The sequence below is a fragment of the Ambystoma mexicanum genome, chromosome 6p (assembly GCF_040938575.1).
Source record: "Ambystoma mexicanum isolate Mex_15411 chromosome 6p, UKY_AmexF1_1, whole genome shotgun sequence".
In the NCBI taxonomy this organism is placed as follows: Eukaryota; Metazoa; Chordata; class Amphibia; order Caudata; family Ambystomatidae; genus Ambystoma; species Ambystoma mexicanum.
This window is the reverse complement of record NC_090935.1, coordinates 402,162,211-402,181,763: the sequence shown is the minus strand read 5'-3', so window position 1 is coordinate 402,181,763 and position 19,553 is coordinate 402,162,211. Positions and strand designations below refer to the sequence as shown.

Below are 19,553 nucleotides of genomic sequence, written 5' to 3'. Positions count from 1 at the left end.
GTCTGTGGTTTTAGGGGGTTCAAAGCGGATACTTTGGCCCACAAATGTATTCATGGCACTCTGCCCTTCACTCATCAAATACATTGAGCTATCCTCCCCACTGTTTCGGGAGGATAGCTCAGCGGCAAGGTGCTCGCTTTGGAAGCAAGACGACATGGAGCAACACAGGTTCGATCCACCAGTCAGCGCTTTTAATCCTCTGGGTATTAAGCATGTTACAAATAACCTATCATATCCCAAACTCTCTTTGTTCCTCAAATTATTTGCTTGCTTCTTGTTTCCCTTAGATATAAACTGACCTATGCATAAGGCAGAAGTGTCTCCGCTCTGGGATCCAGAATCTGGAATGAGCTCCGAGCTTTGAAGAAATCTGACTATAATCTTAAGCAGTTCCAAATAGTATTGAAACCCCCTTTCTTTGTACTCTGTAAGTGACTCCAATCAAGCAATCCCACTAAGTCAGTGCCTTGTCTGGGATGCCCAAGGGAAGCCCCTATTTATGTATTTTTATGGCAAGTTATAATCTGGATGATGAACCCTTGTATAACACCCCTCTCTTAGAATCCCCCTTGACCCCACTGAGCCAAGAAGTAGGCTTGTTTTGCAAATTTAAAAGGTTTATTTGAAAAATTAAACAATATATATATATCACACTTCTATAAATAAATTGATAATGGATAGTACACTTGTGAATATGAGCAGTAATCAGCAAGAGGTAATCCTACAGTAGCACAGTTCTTGGTTACTTATGAATAGGAACAGAAGAATGAGGTGGGAAAGAATGCTTTATATGGTTCAAGGAAACGCAATGATGAATGAAATGCAGTACAGAAAATAACTTGATATGGCTTCAACAAAAGACAATGTAATCACTTTTCCTTGACAATTCACTCCCCCCTTTATGCAATATAAGGAGATGGAAAGAAGACACACAGTTCTCAGGAATGCAATCGAATATAATTCAGTTCCCCAGTAGCAAGCTTAGAGGAAAACAGGTATGAGTTTTAACACAGGCAAGATACTTTGATGTGGTTGCAATTAAGTGAAAAATATGCTAAAAAGGCTTTTAATTCCCTATAGGGGGTTCAGGGTGGGTGATATCTAGTAGGGGTGTCACGGTATTTGTGACGGTACGATAACCTTCTTGCCAAATGACGGTATATCATGGTTATCGCGGTATAGCAGGTGGAGTTAACATATCTTAACAAATATTTTCTAAAAGGTCATAAATTGTCAGATTTAACAACACAAAAAAAAACAGGTACCCATGGCCAGAATTGGGCTTTTCAACATACTTTCCACTGAAATGCCACCCCTTGCTTCCACCAAACACAAACACACGTGTCGAGAGGAGGAGGGGGGGTGGGGAGCCCTGCTGCGACTGGAAAAGCAAACTGAATAGCTTTTCTTAAGTGGTCACTTAAGCTTTTAGCTCCCCCACTGGCTACTGGTGAAGATGAACATGTTGCCATCTTGATAACCTGCATGCCACAGATCAATGGAGGCTGATGGTAGTATACGCTTGTGCGCATACACACACACGCGCGCACTCTCTCTTTACGTTACAGCCTTTAGTTTACTTGCGGGCCAAAAGGTGTTCAGTAATCACGAACATGTTACCCTTTGGTATGGCAGCAGGGAATACCCACAGAGATTAGTGAATTTCGCAGTGTGCCTTATATGTAAATTCAATGATAGAGCCAGGGAAATCCCCCATTGTCATATGTTTTGCAAACATTATCCATTATAAATATATAAACCCCAAAGCCGCCAACCCAAAGTAAACCCTTTTCCTTCTTGGCACTGTATTTATTCTTCCTATTGCTAACATATTGATTTTGTGTCAGGCACGTGTGGTTTATGGAATGGCATTAAAAACTGATCCAACTGAAACTACTTTGCAGACGGCACATCCAACAGTGCAAGACCAAGACTGCGCAGCACTTGCTTACTGCAGCCTTTTCAAATTAGATTGAAAAGCACACTTAACGGTATAAACGGTATACCGGTATAAACAATGTGACGGTTATTATTGTTCAATTAAGTGGTTCACGGTATCTTTAACGGTATACCGTTATACCGTTACATCCCTGATATCTAGTTTATATTAGTTCAGGCTCACTTTAGCAATGCTCTATGAGTAACTAGCAGGTTAAAAGAATTTTAGCAAAGGAAAGCAAGGAGCTGCTGATTTTTACACATGGCTGAAATTGTGCAAAATGTCAAATCGCGGCAAATTTAATCGCGTGCGTCAAGCGTAATTACGGAGGCCCTACAAGGAGTAGCAAGTCGCTTCTAGGTTCGTTGGAAAGCCTAGAATCTTAGCTTTAGGATGACAGTTAAAACTTGCTCCTAGCACAAACAGGTACAGAGATATGGCCGGTTTAGTCAAGGTAGTTTTTCGGATTTGAAATTTTAAAGCTCAGAATGACAGATGACAGTTTTCAGTTTTAAAGATGACAGAATGACACGATTCTAGGAGGCAGTTCTAATAGGCTAAAATAGTTTGGATTAGATTATTTTAAACTAAGAGATTGGTTTTGGCACAGTGAGTACTCCCACTATATTTTTGAAATAAGCCGTCAAGGTCTGGTCAGGTTGGACGGGACTTCTGACGGGTGGTTCTGAAGTCCCGGCTATCTGGGTCAGCTCTGCTCTCTGGGTCTGTCAAGCACCGGTTCTGCTCACAACGGTCTGGTTTGTGGTTCTCTCTGGTTCCGGATACAGCACTGCTTTCTGGATACTGCTACAGGTTCTTGCAAAAGTTCTTGGCAAAAAAATTCAAACAGCTCGCCCGGCTGTTGAATAGTTTGGTTGGTTTTGAGGCCTGCTGAAGAGGATTCAGCTTGTGGATTCAGGCCTCTCTGCTACAAATTCTGGAGTTAATTTCTGCTACAGGTTCTGGAGATTGATGGATTTGAAGTCTGGATCTCTGGATGTGAAGTCTGAAGTCTCCCGGCAAAGCGTCCCACAAGAAAGTGGAAAGTGAATGTCCATACCTGTCCTGCACTGTCTGCTTTATGTGTTTAGAAAGTGGGTGTGTGCGTGGCATAACTGAGCCTGCCCCTCTCTACTTGTTATTGGCCCAATTCTCCCCTCTCCCATTATTGGGGGAAGGAAATGGAATGTCATCATGATGAGGTCTGTTTATGCGTCAGAGGATCCTCCCCTGGTCAATTTGCCTACAAATCTATATTTGATTCAACTACATATTTCCCAGATACACAAGTGGTTGACATTAGATGTATATATTACAGATGAATTAAGACAGGTCTCTGTTCAAGCCCCATGTTCCTGCGAGCTGGGATTCAGAAATGACAACATTTTGCGCGTTTTGGTCAGTTTACCAATATCGGACATTTACCAAAAATTACACAAATGTGCGCAAGGAGTATGGACATTAATTGATGAAGTGTCAGATTTTTAACATGCAGACATTTGGAGTAAGACCCTATTTTCTGCTAGCAACCCCCCAGAATGCACCACAGGGTCCCAACACCTCTTAAAACATGCACAGAAAAATCACAAGAATAATGATATTACTTATATAATTCTGACAAGTCCGTACTATGAATTATCCTTCTTTTTTTAAAATGATGCTCTGGCCCAAAGGGGTGTGGTTTCCCCCAAGCACATGGTGGAGTTTCTGGTTTGTCCACTTCCCCCAAGCTCAGCTTGCCCTCACAGGCACTGCCCCGCCCAGTTTCTCCCAAGAGGAAGCCACTTTACGCCCCCCCAATATAATATTTGCCTGAGTCCAGGACAGGGCTTTGTTCAGTTTCCTGTAGTCCCCAGGTGCAACTCCCCTAATTCAATCAGAGAGGTGACATCTCCTTTTGGCAGGGGCAGCAGGATGCAGCCATGCCTGGGAAGAGTTGTTGAGCCAGTTCAACTCCTGTCGGGGGTAGTTGTCAGGCAGAATTCAGCTAAATGTCACTTTAGTTCCCATTTTTCTACATTCAACCCAAACTTACAATTTTTACACATGCAGCTAGGACACTGATTCTAAGTTCAAAACTATGACATTTAAACAATTGCAACCTATGTGACACTCACAAGTAGGTCACTCTTTTATTCTAAACATTTCGATTTTAGCGGCTTTACCCCCAAATTCACTTAAGCTGCTGACATCCCCAGCTATTTTTTTTATATATACATTAAATAATTACTTCCTTCAAGTCATTTCAGAATATAGTTTTACATTGTATCCACCTCTTAGCAAGTCTTTCCTTGGCCTGGTTTGGGTTAATTTGTTCAGTTTTACACAAAATTCTGGTGGTTTTAAAACGCCGGCTTTCTGATAGTGGTGAGCACCAGTATTGCATCCGTTTTGACATTAATAAAATGAATTCCCCACAATTCTGGGTTGCTTTTGGCAATCAGCATTGCCATTCCCAATGGTTTCAGGCTACTGTGTGTGTAGCCCAATGGTGGTTTTAGGCAGTGCCCTCCTGTGCTCACAACATAGGCAAAAATGGGTGGCAGCCTATTCTTCATGTTTTCCCTGTGCACTCTCTGGGGAGTTCTGGCCATCATGATGTTTTCAATGCCAGTAATGCACAGTTTTATGGTAGGGCTTGGATGCATGGGTAAAAACACCCCACAAGCCCCCCCTCTTGCGTTGGCCATTCTGAACTTTCACTGATGGAACTTGCAAGATCTGGGATGTTCGCCTCATCTTCTTCCAATTCCGTAGATGGCACAGTTCAGCATCTTTTCCTCCCTCCATTCGATCAATCAGTTCTCCTTGCTGGTCCTGATGGGAGGATTGGGCGGTACCCCGGGCCCCTCGGATCTTCGCTCCCGGTCCCCAGGTCGCCTCCTTGGTCAGTCCCCGTGGTTTCATCTCTCCTAGGATGATAAAGCAAAAGCGGCAATACCTATTCGTAGACATTTTTCCACCACTATTGATATAGTGGGGCGACATATACATTTTATAATCACGAGAATAGATCATAGCATTCTTATTTTAAAAAACAAGATATCATCATGAAACATTTTTTTTTTTTACAATCATAATATTTTAGAGACTATGGCCCTCATTACAACCTTGGCGGAGGACCATGGTGCTATTAGCACCATGGTCCATGCCGCTAAGGTTACGATTCCGCCATGGTGGATGGCGGAATTACCGCCCCATTCCAAGGTGAGTGGGGCGGTAATTCCCCATTCACCATTTGCCCTTCCCCATTCCCATTTTTGCCCCCATAGGGCATAATGGGAATGGGGAAGGCACTAATTACGGCACCGTAAATTACGGTGCCATAATTAGCTCCAAAGTCCATTTGCGGGTTGGATTTTTAACGCCTGCTAAAAGCAGGCGTTAAACACCAACCCGCAAAGGGACACTTGTAATCAGGCGTTAAGGGTTAATGGCGCCGACGGCGCCGTTAAACCCTTAACGCCTGAGTTGTAATGAGGGCCTATATGTGGGATATTTTAGGATGGGAACTGAATTAATCTGGAGCGGTCCCCTCTGGTATTGCAGAGGACTCCTCCAGTTGCTGCAGAGTGTGCCTGGGATGGCAACACTTCAGCTGATTAACATGGGCCCACTTATCTTCCCCTTCCGCCAAATTACCTTTGGGGATGCGGATTTTGTAGGCAACAGGGGAGATCTTGTCTATAATTTCAAAGGGTCCCTTCCATGTAGGCAAACATTTTCGTTGTTTGGCCTGGTTCCTTTGGAAATTGTTTAGATAGACCCGGTCTCCCACCTCGTATACTTTCCTGGTGGTTTTCAGGTCGTAGTGGTTTTTCAAGCTATCAGCTGATCTTTCTAGATTCCGCTGAGCATAGGCAAAAGCATGTTGAAGGTGTTTCCTTAAATTCTCCACATACTCATGAGTTGTGGAGGCATTTATCAACTTCTGCTCTTGGGTCCTGTAGAGCAAATGCTGGGGAAGCACCCTCTTGCGTCCGGTCATCAACTCAAATGGTGACATTTTAGTTGCAGATGAAGGGGTAGATCTGATGGCCATTAGGACCAGAGGTAGTCGGATATCCCAACTTGGCCCAGAATCTGCCACAAACTTTTTTAAGATGTTCACAATGGTTCGGTTGTAGCGTTCGACTGCCCCAGAGGAAGCTGGCCGGTGAACAATATGTAACTTCCTTTTGACCCCCAATATCTCCCACATCTTTGTCATTACCTCGCTGGTGAAATGGCTACCTCTGTCTGACTCAATCCTTTGAGGTAGACCAAAACGGGAAAAGATGTGGTTAATCATCAGGGCAGCTGCTGTTTCTGCCTTGCAGTTTGGGGCCAGGAGCCATTCCATCCACTTGGTAAACAAGCATGTAACGGTCAACATGTACTTGTTTCCTCTAGACGAGCGAATTACAGGGCCTACAAAGTCGATTTGCAAATCTGACCATGGCAGTGTCATCCCCCTCCTTTGGAGAGGCGCACAGTGTGTGAGGGATGCTGGCTGAAATTGTGCACACACAAGACACCCCTTCAAGTATTGGTCGAGGTCCTGCCCCATGTGTGGCCAGTATGCAACCTCTCTTAAGATTTCAAGTGTTGTATGAAACCCCCTATGACCGGCGGTGGCCGCATCATGGGCGTGACTTAACATCAGGCTTCGGAATGAAGTAGGAACCACCCACTGATCATGGCCAGCTTGGGATTTCTTTACCAACAAACCGTCTTGGATTCGGAACATTTTTGGACATTTCATCAACACTCTTAAGGTCCTCTTTCCCAATGTAATCGGTATCCGTCAGGGGAAAGTTCTCAGGGTCCTCAAGGTGTTGGTAAAACTTACCAATGATTGGATCCCCCTTCTGAGCTGTAATTAAATCAGCATCAGGGGTCTCGTTACTCCATTGGGCAGTTGAAAGATCATTGTGAGCATTTGTCTGGGACCTAGTGATAGCAGTGACCTGGATTTCCCCCAACAGGGACTCTATTTCTATTAGCTCCCCTTGAATGGCCCCGGTTTTGGCCAGCTGATCAGCTAAGTCATTTCCAGTTTTGTCTGGTCCCTCTACTTTGGAATGACCCTTGATCTTTTTCCAGTAGATGGTCATCCCATTCGAGGTGACCAGATCATCAATGTTTTGAATTAACTTCCCATGTTTCAAAGGTTTGTTATTAGCACATAACATGCCTCTGGTTTTCCAATTAACCAGGTGCTCCACAAACCTGTTCCGTACATAATCCGAATCTGTGATTATGACCAGTTCGTGGAGTTGATGTTGGACAGCAGTGAGGATGGCTTGATGCACAGCCATCAATTCTGCCACCTGACTACTTCGGGGACCAATTTTGTATCCAGCGGAGGGTTCTGGGGACTCATTCACCCATGCGTTCCCTACACCGGCCACGAGTTCTTTTTCCCCGTTGTTGTCAACATGGTAAGAGCATCCATCCACATAGACAGTGGGCATTCCCTCACACTTGTCTTCTTCAAAGACTTTGTGTGGGGAATTAAGGTATGCCTCCATGTTGTCCTTGATTTTTAGACTTTCGTCCTCGAGACAGTTTTCTCTGGCACAATCATGCAAGTCAGCCAGACCTTGCGCGAGGGGACTCTTCTTGTTTTGGCCATATCTGACCTCCACAGGAAAGTCTTGCATTGACAGAATCCAGGATGTGAAGTCTGAAGTCTCCCGGCAAAGCGTCCCACAAGAAAGTGGAAAGTGAATGTCCATACCTGTCCTGCACTGGCCATATCTGACCTCCACAGGAAAGTCTTGCATTGACAGAATCCAGGAAGTAATTCGGGAATTACTCACATTTCCGGCCCGGATTCTGTCACTATGGAGATATTGCAGAGGCTGGTGTGGAGTCTCCACTATGATGTGTTCCCCCTGGATAAACGGGCGGTAATTCTTCAATGCCCACACCGTTGCCAGGAGTGCCTTCTCACAATCGTTGAATTTTTCCTCCACAGAGGATAAAGTTTTGCTCGCATAGGAGATTACTTTATTGACCTTGTCATGCTTTTGGTATAATACTGCCGTCAAGCACGTATTAGAGAACCCTGTCCCCAGGAAGAACTCCTTGTTTCTGACAGGGTAAGCTAGGCAAGGCGCTTGTGAGAGGCTTCTCTTGAGTTGTCCTACTGCCTCGGATTGTTCTGGACCCCATTCCCACTTGACCCCCCCCTTCAAGAGATGAATCAGGGGTCTAGTGATCTCTGCGTAGCCCTCAATGAACTTTCTGCTGTAATTAGTCAGTCCAAGGAGGCTCCTTAGTTCCCGCAGAGTTGTGGGATCCTTCAGTTTCTGTATTGCTTCCACTTTCTTTTCCTGGGGACAGAGACCCTGAGGAGTAATCTCATGCCCCAAGAAATTAACACGGGTTCTACACCACTGTTTCTGAAAGGAAAGTTTTGCTCCGGCGGCCCTCAACTGTGTCAGAACATAAGGGATCTCTGCTATGTGTTCCTGCACAGATGAACTTTTGATGAGGACATCATCTACATAAGCCAGGTTACCCCTCGCACCCAGGTCGGGCATGGCCTTATGTAGGAAAATGTTGAATTCATTGCCGGAGTTGAGGTATCCGAAGGGAGTCCGGGTCCATGTGTACTGCTGGCCCCCAAAGGTAAATGCCAGTTTGTATTGGTCCTCCCTACTGACAGGCACGGTCCAGTATCCATTGGTCAGGTCTATTGCTGTGAATACCTGTGACCCCTGAATCTGGGCCACCCCTTGGTCAATGTAGGGCAGAGGCCATCGGGAAATATGGACCCGTTTGTTGAGCTCCGTAAGGTCGGCGCAGAGTCTCACCTGGCCGTTTGGCTTCAATACTCCCAGCACCGGATTATTGAAGGTGCTGTGTACTGGACGGATTATTCCCTGGGACTCAAGGTTCTTAATTATTTCAGTAAGGGACTCCATGGATGCGAGAGGCAAACGATATTGCTTCACAAACACTGGAGTCATTCCAGGGTCCGTGGGAATTGTTGTGGTGTGGATGTCGGTGCGACCACAGTCATATGAGTCTACCGCAAAGAGATCTTGGAAATCCAAGAAAACTTGTTTCAACTTTTGCTTCTGTTCCAGAGTCACGCAGGCATCAGCTAGGTTGACTCTTTCTTCCACCATCTGCCTGAAGCCTGGAAAGACTTCTGGTTTTGCTATCTCAGCGGCCTCCTCCAGCTGGGTGGAGAAGTCCCTGGTCAGAGTGCTGATTTGGACTGGAGGCTTCAGGTGGGAAAGGCAGCCCTCATGGACCTGGAACATCACCTCATCCCTCCTGAAGTCACAAGTCACATCTTCCTTACCATAAGGGCAAGAAGTGTACACCAGGAAGTTCCCCCCATGCCGGGTGAAAGTCCTGTCTGGTGTTGTATTGTCATCACTGTCACTGTCAAAACAGTTCTTGGGGATTTGTCCTAACAGTTCATTTCCTAAATCAATGGAGAAATGTCGGTCATCAACCGCCATTCCAATGAAGGTGCCTGCGGCTAGAGTAATACTCTGTAAGTCGCTGTTATCCACCTCTATTGGAATGGTGTCATGTTCTATGTTGACTAATGGTGTTGGGTTTACCCCTAGCCCTTGCTGTTGGAGAGAAGCATTTAGATGAATATAAGCATCAGGGTTTTTCAATTTTTGCCCTCTTTTAACTTTCACTTCCAGGGAGAATTGTTGAGTCCTTTCTGGGATGGTGACTTCCTCTTTAATCTGAATTTCAACTGCATAAGGTATCAATTGAGCTGACCTAAATGCTTTTTCTGAATCATCAAAGCCCATGGGATTATCCGCTAATCGGGACCAAGCTTTGAAGTTTATTAGGTCCAAACTAATGGCAAAGCGATTGAGAATGTCACTGCCTAAGTAAAAGGCGGCAGTGACGTCTTGCACGACCCAACAATTATGGACTATGCTCTTGTTGCCAATGGAGATTTTGAGCATACACCTGCTTGGCAGGAGATGTTTGGAATTGGGTGCTTCCAGGTCCATTTCCCATTTATCTATCAGTTTGAATGTGGGAATGGCTGGATCTTTTGGGAGGTGGCAGAACATGGCTTCGCTGATGAAGCTCTTACCGTTGCTCACACACGCGAGCGATAACAGAGTCCTTCCCATCATTTAACTGAACAGGGATGAACAACTGATCTCCAATTTGCTGAATATCAGCCAGGCTCTGAGCTGATTTCACATCTTTCTGGACTATAGGAGTGGGAGTGTCTGAATGTGGATTGGTAAAGAATTTCAGAGTGTTTCCTTCCAGTGTGGAATACCACCTTAAACTGGAAGGAAGGTTGATTTTCAGAAATAGAGAGGGCCCCCCACCACCAGTCTGTTGTCCTACTGCTATTACTGTCACTTCTGGAATTTGGTTGTTCTGGAAGTGAAATTCTACTTGGTCAGATTTTTGTTCAACCATGTGGCAGGTGCCATTTAAACTAACATGGTTGACACTCTGTTTTAATTTTATTGGTCGACTAGTCTGGGTCCAGAGGACCTTGTTTACACAATCTAGTAGGGGTGACAACCTTCTCAGGAGGTCGTTCCCTAGTAAACAAGGGGTGCCCTCTGGAGTCACTACTATGACCGGGTGTTTCAACCTGTGACGCCCAATTTTAATGTCCAAATCTGCCGTCCCCTCGACGGGAATTTCCTTCCCGTCAAAGTTCTGCAGTTGTCCAGGATGAGAGTTGAGAGGAATACGGTAATTCTCCCCCCTTCCTGCATTTAGTTCATCAAAGGCCCTTTTGGACAGAAGGGTAGCTTGGGATCCAGTGTCCACCAGTGCCAAAATTGTACCCTGCCCCTGTACTTGTACCGGGGCATAGTATCTTCCCTCCTTCTCCTCAAGGGGGCACAGATAATGCACATTTTTGGAAAACTGGTGGGCTAATTTTCTGGTTTTGGACATTGCTAGCGAAGAGATTTGGGCAGAATTCTGTGGAGAGCCTGGGGAATCTGAAAGAAAAAGTTGGCAACTGGAAATGGTTTTGGGTTCTGAACCGCCCCCTCCATTTTGGAGGCAGTCATCAGGATGGGTTTGATCCGTGGGATTTTGGTATTGTTGGTTCTGGGATAGAATGATGGGCGGCGACAGCTCAATCCCCACATCTACCCAGTCTGTTGATTCGGTTTTAGGTTCCCCTGGTACCGGTTCTGGGCCGCCCGTGCCTTTTTGGTGACAGTCACCAGGATGGGTTTGAACCGGGGAAGTTTGGTTTTGTTGGTTCTGGGACAGGATGATGGGCGGCGACAGCTCAATCTCCACATCTACCCAGTCTGGATTGGAATCTCTTGGGACCCATTTTTCCTTGGGAGGAGTTCCCCCATCTCTGAAGGAGAAGATCCTTTTCCCAGCGTCCTCTGAGGATCCCCGTCCCTCAAATTGGAAGACCTGTACCTCCTCCACAAAGTGGGTCTGTTTGGGTCCTTTGTTTCTCCTACCTCCTCTCTGCTCCTTGGGTGGCAGACTTTCAGGGGTAGGAGGTGGCATGCTCATCTCAGGGTTCTGTTGAGCCCTCAGTATGTGACCCAGATCCCGTGCCATATTTTGGACCTGGCGCTCAAGTTGTGAAACCCGCTCAGGCTGATACGGGGCTCTGTTTTCTCCCCTGCGCTGATCCCGGGAAGGTTAGCTATCCCTTCTCCGGTAATACCCCGGGTTGGGAAGATTTGGGTAGCCCTCCACCCTTGGCCTCCCCTCTCCCGGATTAGGTTGTCTGGGCTCAGGGAATTGGGGAAAGAAGGATGGATGGTTTTGGGGCTGGAAGTTGGGTGGATACCTGAGGAAAAAATTCTGCCCAGGGTTTGGTGAATTTCTGCCCTCCTGGGGGAAGTTAGGAGGGAAATTCCCTGGGTCAGGTGCTTGGCCGTTTCCCCCCCCCTTGGGCTGGAGGAGTCCACACATAACCCAGGATGGGTCGGTTTCCCTTGTAGCGGGGACTTACATAATTAGGGGAGCGAGGGACCCCATTTGTGGGACTACCTCCTTGACTCCCTGTCTGTGACTGGCCCGAGGGCCTTCTGGTGTTAGAGTTATTTGGTGCAGGCAGGTTTTTAGGCCCCCCATCTCCAAATCTAAAACGGGGGCAACCTTTACCTCTGCCACCTTGGCAGCAGCAGGTGTGCTGTTGGTTTTGGGTTTTTTCTGTGCATTATTATTATTTTCTATGGGCTTCTGCACCTCATAGATCCGGGTAGCCTGTTCAATGACCCAGTCTAGTGACCTCTTCTCGTGAAAATCTCTCACTAGCTGGGTCATGATGTATTTGGGCAAGGCATGGAAAAATGTATTGACAAACTCTTTGCTGTCTGTGCGCAACCTTTTGGTGGTCTGCGCAAAGGCACGCTTCAATTCTTGCACAAATTCTTGTGGGGCCTGATCCTCCCCTCATTGCAAATTGTAGGCTGCCTTGCGAGCCTCTTGGGGATTTCTATGAACAGAAAAATGTTTCAAGATGGCCGCCCTATATGCGGACCATCTTGAATGATTTTGGTCCTCCAGCCCTGCAAAGAAACTGGAGTATTCTGGGGAGAATGTCCATTTGACGTACTGGATGCAGCTACTGCTGTCCTTCAAATGGAAAGTCTCCATCATTTGCTCATAGAGCTCCAAGTGTTCCCAAACAGAATACTTGGCGTTCTTATTATAAGGCGTGATAACACTCCTGATTGCCTTAATCTGTTTTAAGGGATCCTTAAGCAAGGCCCTTTTCACCTTATTGGCCTTTTTGGTTCGGGTAACCCTGGTCCATTCATCTCTGATTCAGAAGCACTGCTCCCAGAGGTGCCCGTCTGATCTTCCAGGTTTTCCCGGATTCTGCGAGCCTGGGAATAGCTGGCAGAATGTGGGGACCTGGTCTCCTGTGTCCTGTGACACTCAGAGGAGTCTTCAGATCCCTCCTTGCTACCAGGTTTTAATGGGTACCCCCCCACTGACCTAACTGGGCAGAGGTTTTACTCTCCTGGGGTTCCCCACTAAATTGCACTGTACTTAGGTGCCCATACCCGGATGCCCGTCCATCCATTCCTGGGTGGTACTGGCCTATGAGCCCCATCCTTTCGGCTGGATAGTAATCTGTCATCCCTATGGCCCTGTGCTCATGTGCGCCAGGGGATATGGGGGTGGCAGAGTCCAGGGACTGGGAGAGATGAAGGCCTCTGGTACTAGGGCTCCTGAGGTTATGCTCAGGCGTTTCCCTTTCCCAGCGAACCTCATCTCTATCAGCCCCTGCTCCCTGTTGCAATGCAAGAGCCTGAACTTTCAGTTCCTCAGTTAAGGCCTTACTAGACTCTATCAGTCTCTCCTGCATTGCTACCTGTTGCTGGAGCCTATCATTGTGCTGGCAGGGAGCCTCATTCTCTCTCTGTGCCTCCTGATTGGTCCTGGAGTACTGGGCCATTATTTGCTGCAGGAGGGTTACCTCCTGAGTCCCATCCCTACTGGCCTGCTCCTTTCTTGCCAGAGCCTCTTCCACCCTCCTGGTGTGCTCTAACAGGTTCTGATGCTCTTTTTGGAGGTCACCCAGCCCCTGGAGGGCCAAGTGATTTTCTTCAGTTTTTCTTTTTAAATGGCAGACTTCCTGGCCTAAGGTGTCCCTTTCCTGACTAAGAGTCTGCATCTGTGCCGCCAGGTCGTCCCTTTGCCTTTGAAGGGCACCAGCTTTCTGGCACTCCTGATCAATCTCTGCCTGGGTATTCAGGACTTTCAGGATCAGTTTATTGCTCTCTGCCTTTTCCCTATCTAGGTGGCTTTGCAGGGTGACTACCTGCTCAGCACATGCCCTATTGAAATCTAATTGTTGCTCCAGCTTTTTCTGGCTCTGCAGTAGGGAGTCCAAACCTTCTTGGTACTCCTTCTGCAAGGACAGAAATCTGGTATCCTGGTCAGACTTTTCCTGTTGCAGGATACACATGTCCTCTTTGATTTTAATGAGATACTGTCTGTTCTCATTTTCTGACTCCTGGCTTCTGTGCATCCTGTGCTCAGAAGAGACCAGGTCAGATTGGGCCTTCTCTAACGCGATCTGTTGCCTATTTGCCAGATCTTGGCCTTCAGCACATTTGTCCTGCATGGCTCCCATATATAGATACAAATATGCCGCTATCCTAACCATCTTGTCGTGTTCATCTTTAGCTTTAGGGGCCATGTATAGTTCACTCAGAGCCACATGTAAGGGACCCTGATCTCTCCAGTTATCTAACCCAGTTGCAGTGACCTGTTGCGTGATTGCCTGCAACCACGCATCCTGGCCCTGCTCAATCCATTCACCTCTCACAAATAGCTTATGTAAGAAGTGGTCTCTGGCTATTTTGATGTCTACCAGTGTCGTCATTCTGGAATTTGAGTTCCTTCATGACTTACAGAAGTTTTTATTTTATTTTGCAAAACAGACCGTTTCCTTAGAGCGTTCCTTTGAGGGGTGCTTTCACAGTGTAAAACAGCGTGCTGATCTAACCGGATATGTGTATCTGGTCAGTTGGCACACTGTATTAAGCTGCACAAGTGGTAAATCTAACCCAGAATAGCCCGGCTCTGAGCCCCCACTCTGTAAGTGACTCCAATCAAGCAATCCCACTAAGTCAGTGCCCTGTCTGGGATGCCCAAGGGAAGCCCTTATTTATGTATTTTTATGGCAAGTTATAATCTGGATGATGAACCCTTGTATAACACCCCTCTCTTAGAATCCCCCTTGACCCCACTGAGCCAAGAAGTAGGCTTGTTTTGCAAATTTAAAAGGTTTATTTGAAAAATTAAACAATATATATATATATATATATATATATATATATATATCACACTTCTATAAATAAATTGATAATGGATAGTACACTTGTGAATATGAGCAGTAATCAGCAAGAGGTAATCCTACAGTAGCACAGTTCTTGGTTACTTATGAATAGGAACAGAAGAATGAGGTGGGAAAGAATGCTTTATATGGTTCAAGGAAACGCAATGATGAATGAAATGCAGTACAGAAAATAACTTGATATGGCTTCAACAAAAGACAATGGGCCTCATTCCGAGTACGGCGCTAACCAATGGCGCTATTAACGCCTTGGTTGACGCCGTACCCGGACCGGCAGCGCCTTGGTGGATGGCGGAATTACCGCCCCATTCCAAGGTTGGCGGGCGGTAATTCACCATTCACCAATGCTCTTACCCATTCCCAAATGTGCCCCCATAGGGCTCAATGGGAATGGGGAAGATGCAAATAACGGTGACCGTTCATTACGGTCACCGTTATTGGCTTGGAGGCCCCTTTGCGCCCTCGACTTTAACACCTGCTCAAAGCAGGCGTTAAGGGCGAGGGCGCAAAGGGAACTCGGAGTATGGCGGTAAGGGATCACCGCCACCGGTCTCGTTACCGGTGGCCGCTATACCTTACCACCATACTCGGAATGAGGCCCAATGTAATCACTTTTCCTTGACAATTCACTCCCCCCCTTTATGCAATATAAGGAGATGGAAAGAAGACACACAGTTCTCAGGAATGCAATCAAATATAATTCAGTTCCCCCCTAGCAAGCTTAGAGGAAAACAGGTATGAGTTTTAACACAGGCAAGATACTTTGATGTGGTTGCAATTAAGTGAAAAATATGCAATGCTCTATGAGTAACTAGCAGGTTAAAACAAATTTTTAGCAAAGGAAAGCAAGGAGCTGCTGATTTTTACACGTGGCTGAAATTGTGCAAAATGTCAAATCGCGGCAAATTTAATCGCGTGCGTCGAGCGTAATTACGGAGGCCCTATAAGGAGTAGCAAGTCAGTTTTAGGTTCGTTGGAAAGCCTAGAATCTTAGCTTTAGGATGACAGTTGCTCCTAGCACAAACGGTTCCGGAGATACGGCCGATTTAGTCAAGGTAGTTTTTCGGATTTGAAATTTTAAAGCTCAGAATGACAGATGACAGTTTTCAGTTTTAAAGATGACAGAATGACACGATTCTAGGAGGCAGTTCTAATAGGCTAAAATAGTTTGGATTAGATTATTTTAAACTAAGAGATTGGTTTTGGCACAGTGAGTACTCACACTATATTTTTGAAATAAGCCGTCAAGGTCTGGTCAGGTTGGACGGGACTTCGGGCGGGTGGTTCTGAAGTCCCGGCTATCTGGGTCAGCTCTGCTCTCTGGGTCTGTTAAGCACCGGTTCTGCTCACAACGGTCTGGTTTGTGGTTCTCTCTGGTTCCGGATACAGCACTGCTTTCTGGATACTGCTACAGGTTCTTGCAAAAGTTCTTGGCAAAAAAATTCAAACAGCTCACCCAGCTCGTGAATAGTTTGGTTGGTTTTGAGGCCTGCTGAAGAGGATTCAGCTTGTGGATTCAGGCCTCTCTGCTACAAATTCTGGAGTTAATTTCTGCTACAGGTTCTGGAGATTGATGGATTTTGGAGTCTGGATCTCTGGATGTGAAGTCTGAAGTCTCCCGGCAAAGCGTCCCGCAAGAAAGTGGAAAGTGAATGTCTCTACCTGTCCTGCACTGCCTGCTTTTATGTGTTTAGAAAGTGGGTGTGTGCGTGGCATAACTGAGCCTGCCCCTCTCTACTTGTCATTGGCCCAATTCTCCCCTCTCCCATGATTGGGGGAAGGAAATGGATTGTCATCATGATGAGGTCTGTTTATGGGTCAGAGGATCCGCCACTGGTCAATTTGCCCACAAATCTATATTTGATTCAAATACATATTTCCCAGATACACAAGTGGTTGACATTACATGTACATATTACAGATGAATTAAGACAGGTCTCTGTTCAAGCCCCATGTTCCTGCGAGCTGGGATTCAGAAATGACAACATTTTGCGCTTTTTGGTCAGTTTACCAATATCGGACATTTACCAAAAATTACACAAATGTGCGCAAGGAGTATGGACATTAATTGATGAAGTATCAGATTTTTAACATGCAGACATTTGGAGTAAGACCCTATTTTCCGCTAGCAACCCCCCAGAATGCACCACAGGGTCCTAACACCTCTTAAAACGTGCACAGAAAAATCACAAGAATAATGATATTACTTATATAATTCTGACAAGTCCGTACTATGAATTATCCATCTTTTTTTAAAATGATGCTCTGGCCCAAAGGGGTGTGGTTTCCCCCAAGCACATGGTGGAGTTTCTGGTTTGTCCACTTCCCCCAAGCTCAGCTTGCCCTCACAGGCACTGCCCCTCCCAGTTTCTCCCAAGAGGAAGCCACTTTACGGCCCCCCCAATATAACATTTGCCTGAGTCCAGGACAGGGCTTTGTTCAGTTTCCTGTAGTCCCCAGGTGCCACTCCCCTAATTCAATCAGAGAGGTGTCATCTCCTTTTGGCAGGGGCAGCAGGATGCAGCCATGCCTGGGAAGAGTTGTTGAGCCAGTTCAACTCCTGTCGGGGGTAGTTGTCAGGCAGAATTCAGCTAAATGTCACTTTAGTTCCCATTTTTCTACATTCAACCCAAACTTACAATTTTTACACATGCAGCTAGGACACTGATTCTAAGTTCAAAACTATGACATTTAAACAATTGCAACCTATGTGACACTCACAAGTAGGTCACTCTTTTATTCTAAACATTTCAATTTTAGTGGCTTTACCCCCAAATTCACTTAAGCTGCTGACATCCCCAGCTATTTTTTTTATATATACATTAAATAATTACTTCCTTCAAGTCATTTCAGAATATAGTTTTACATTGTATCCACCTCCTAGCAAGTCTTTCCTTGGCCTGGTTTGGGTTAATTTGTTCAGTTTTACACAAAATTCTGGTGGTTTTAAAACGCCGGCTTTCTGATAGTGGTGAGCACAAGTATTGCATCCGTTTTGACATTAATAAAATGAATTCCCCACAATTCTGGGTTGCTTTTGGCAATCAGCATTGCCATTCCCAATGGTTTCAGGCTACTGTGTGTGTAGCCCAATGGTGGTTTTAGGCAGTGCCCTCCTGTGCTCACAACATAGGCAAAAATGGGTGGCAGCCTATTCTTCATGTTTTCCCTGTGCACTCTCTGGGGAGTTCTGGCCATCATGATGTTTTCAATGCCAGTAATGCACAGTTTTATGGTAGGGCTTGGATGCATAGGTAAAAACATCCACAACTACAAGTTGGCTATACCTTCTGGCTGAATCACCTCAGTTATTTTTTTTAGCACTGCTTTAACGTCTCCCGGCTCTTAGTGCCATACAAGATTTTATATTATTGCATAACACAAACACCGGTGATGGTGAGTGCAAGACACAGTCAGACTCAAACTCACTTTTATGTACTTTCATACATAAATCGGTCTTTTTTTGGTTTGTTGGGCCCAGAGATTAAAAAAGACATCATTATTCAGATTGTGTATTACTCACATAGCCATGATCTTAGAAGTGACGTGCACAGCCCTGCAATGTTTTCACATTACTTTAAACAACATGGTGAGCCTAACTGTAGTATTCATCTTTTTTTTCTCCAGGGGGAATCTTCACAGTTGCCCTATGGCTCAATTCACACTATTCTTGTTTTGGGCTCTGTTCAGCACCTTCATCGCAAAAAGTGAATCCTGTTTTTGTGACCTTTACGCCTGGAGTCCCTGGTCCAGCTGTTCAAAAACCTGCAATTATGGAACGCAGATTAGAAGCAGGTGAGTCGACATGGTTATTGGGAGTTGGGCGGGATTTTTGCAGAATAGAAATGATGCAGATCTTTGAAAAGGTGCTGTCTTTATTCATATTGTACAGATTCATTCTGAATGATCAGAAATGTGCTCGCAACTTGCAGCAGTAAAGCAGAAATACTCTTGCTATGCTATGTTATTGAGCGATTATACTACACCAATCACCACCATAGTTGTATAGTTGTGTTATGGCACTGGTACATGGCCTGAAAGATTGGCATATTTTGCCCCCGCATGGGGTTGGCCAGAACGTAGTCTGTGGAGAAGGACACAGAACAGAGTACTCACGAGGTAGAGACGGAGGCAGTGGAGGTACAAAAAGAAGGCCGCTTCTCAACACAAAATGTAGGTGAGATAAACTTTAAGATTTAGGTAGAAAGGGATGGGAGTGTGTTCATTTGGATGTATGTATTGTATATGCAGCGGTTCCCCCAGGCTACTGGTTGGAAGAGTTGCAGTAATAAGTATATATGCAAAGTATAGTCTCTTGTCAAACTATTACCCAGATGAGCTAGTTCTTTCAGCATTGGTGGAAATTGTAATTTTGAGTTAGTTTGAGCTGGTTTTCTCAAGACCTGAAATGCTTTACGTTAGCCTACTTCCCATTGTTAGGTTTACTAATTCAGGGATAAACCAAATAACCACATTTTCAGTGGTTAAATGCCCTGCAGCTAATTGGAAAAGTGTGGGGTTGCCCAGGATAACAAACTATGCCCCTCAGACATGGGCCGGCTGCTGACATCTCTCACAGGGCCCTATAACATGCCCTACTGGTGACAGGCAGGACCATGGAGGGCATTGGGGGCGTGCAGGCATTCTTTCGATTGCTAGTGGCCTTGCGCTGGAAATAGAGCAATGTTTAAACCAGCCTTCGAGGGTGTTGGGGGGAGTATAGGGAACAGTGAGTAGGAGGTTTGAGGGTGATTTTGGGTATGCAGATGAGCTGCATGAGTCCCACTTCGAGAGTCATCTGCCTATATTTGTTGG

General features: G+C 45.8%; 1 protein-coding gene across 1 annotated transcript in view; it reads left to right on the top strand.

The window, feature by feature from the left end:
* Positions 1-19,553, top strand: part of LOC138511482 (complement component C6-like) — a 504,666-nt gene that overhangs the window by 60,248 nt on the left and 424,865 nt on the right. The window contains exon 2 of the mRNA XM_069627197.1: positions 18,366-18,533. Within this exon, the coding sequence (XP_069483298.1) occupies positions 18,388-18,533 (146 nt within the window). The 5' untranslated portion in view covers positions 18,366-18,387. The remainder of the gene's footprint in view (positions 1-18,365; positions 18,534-19,553) is intronic.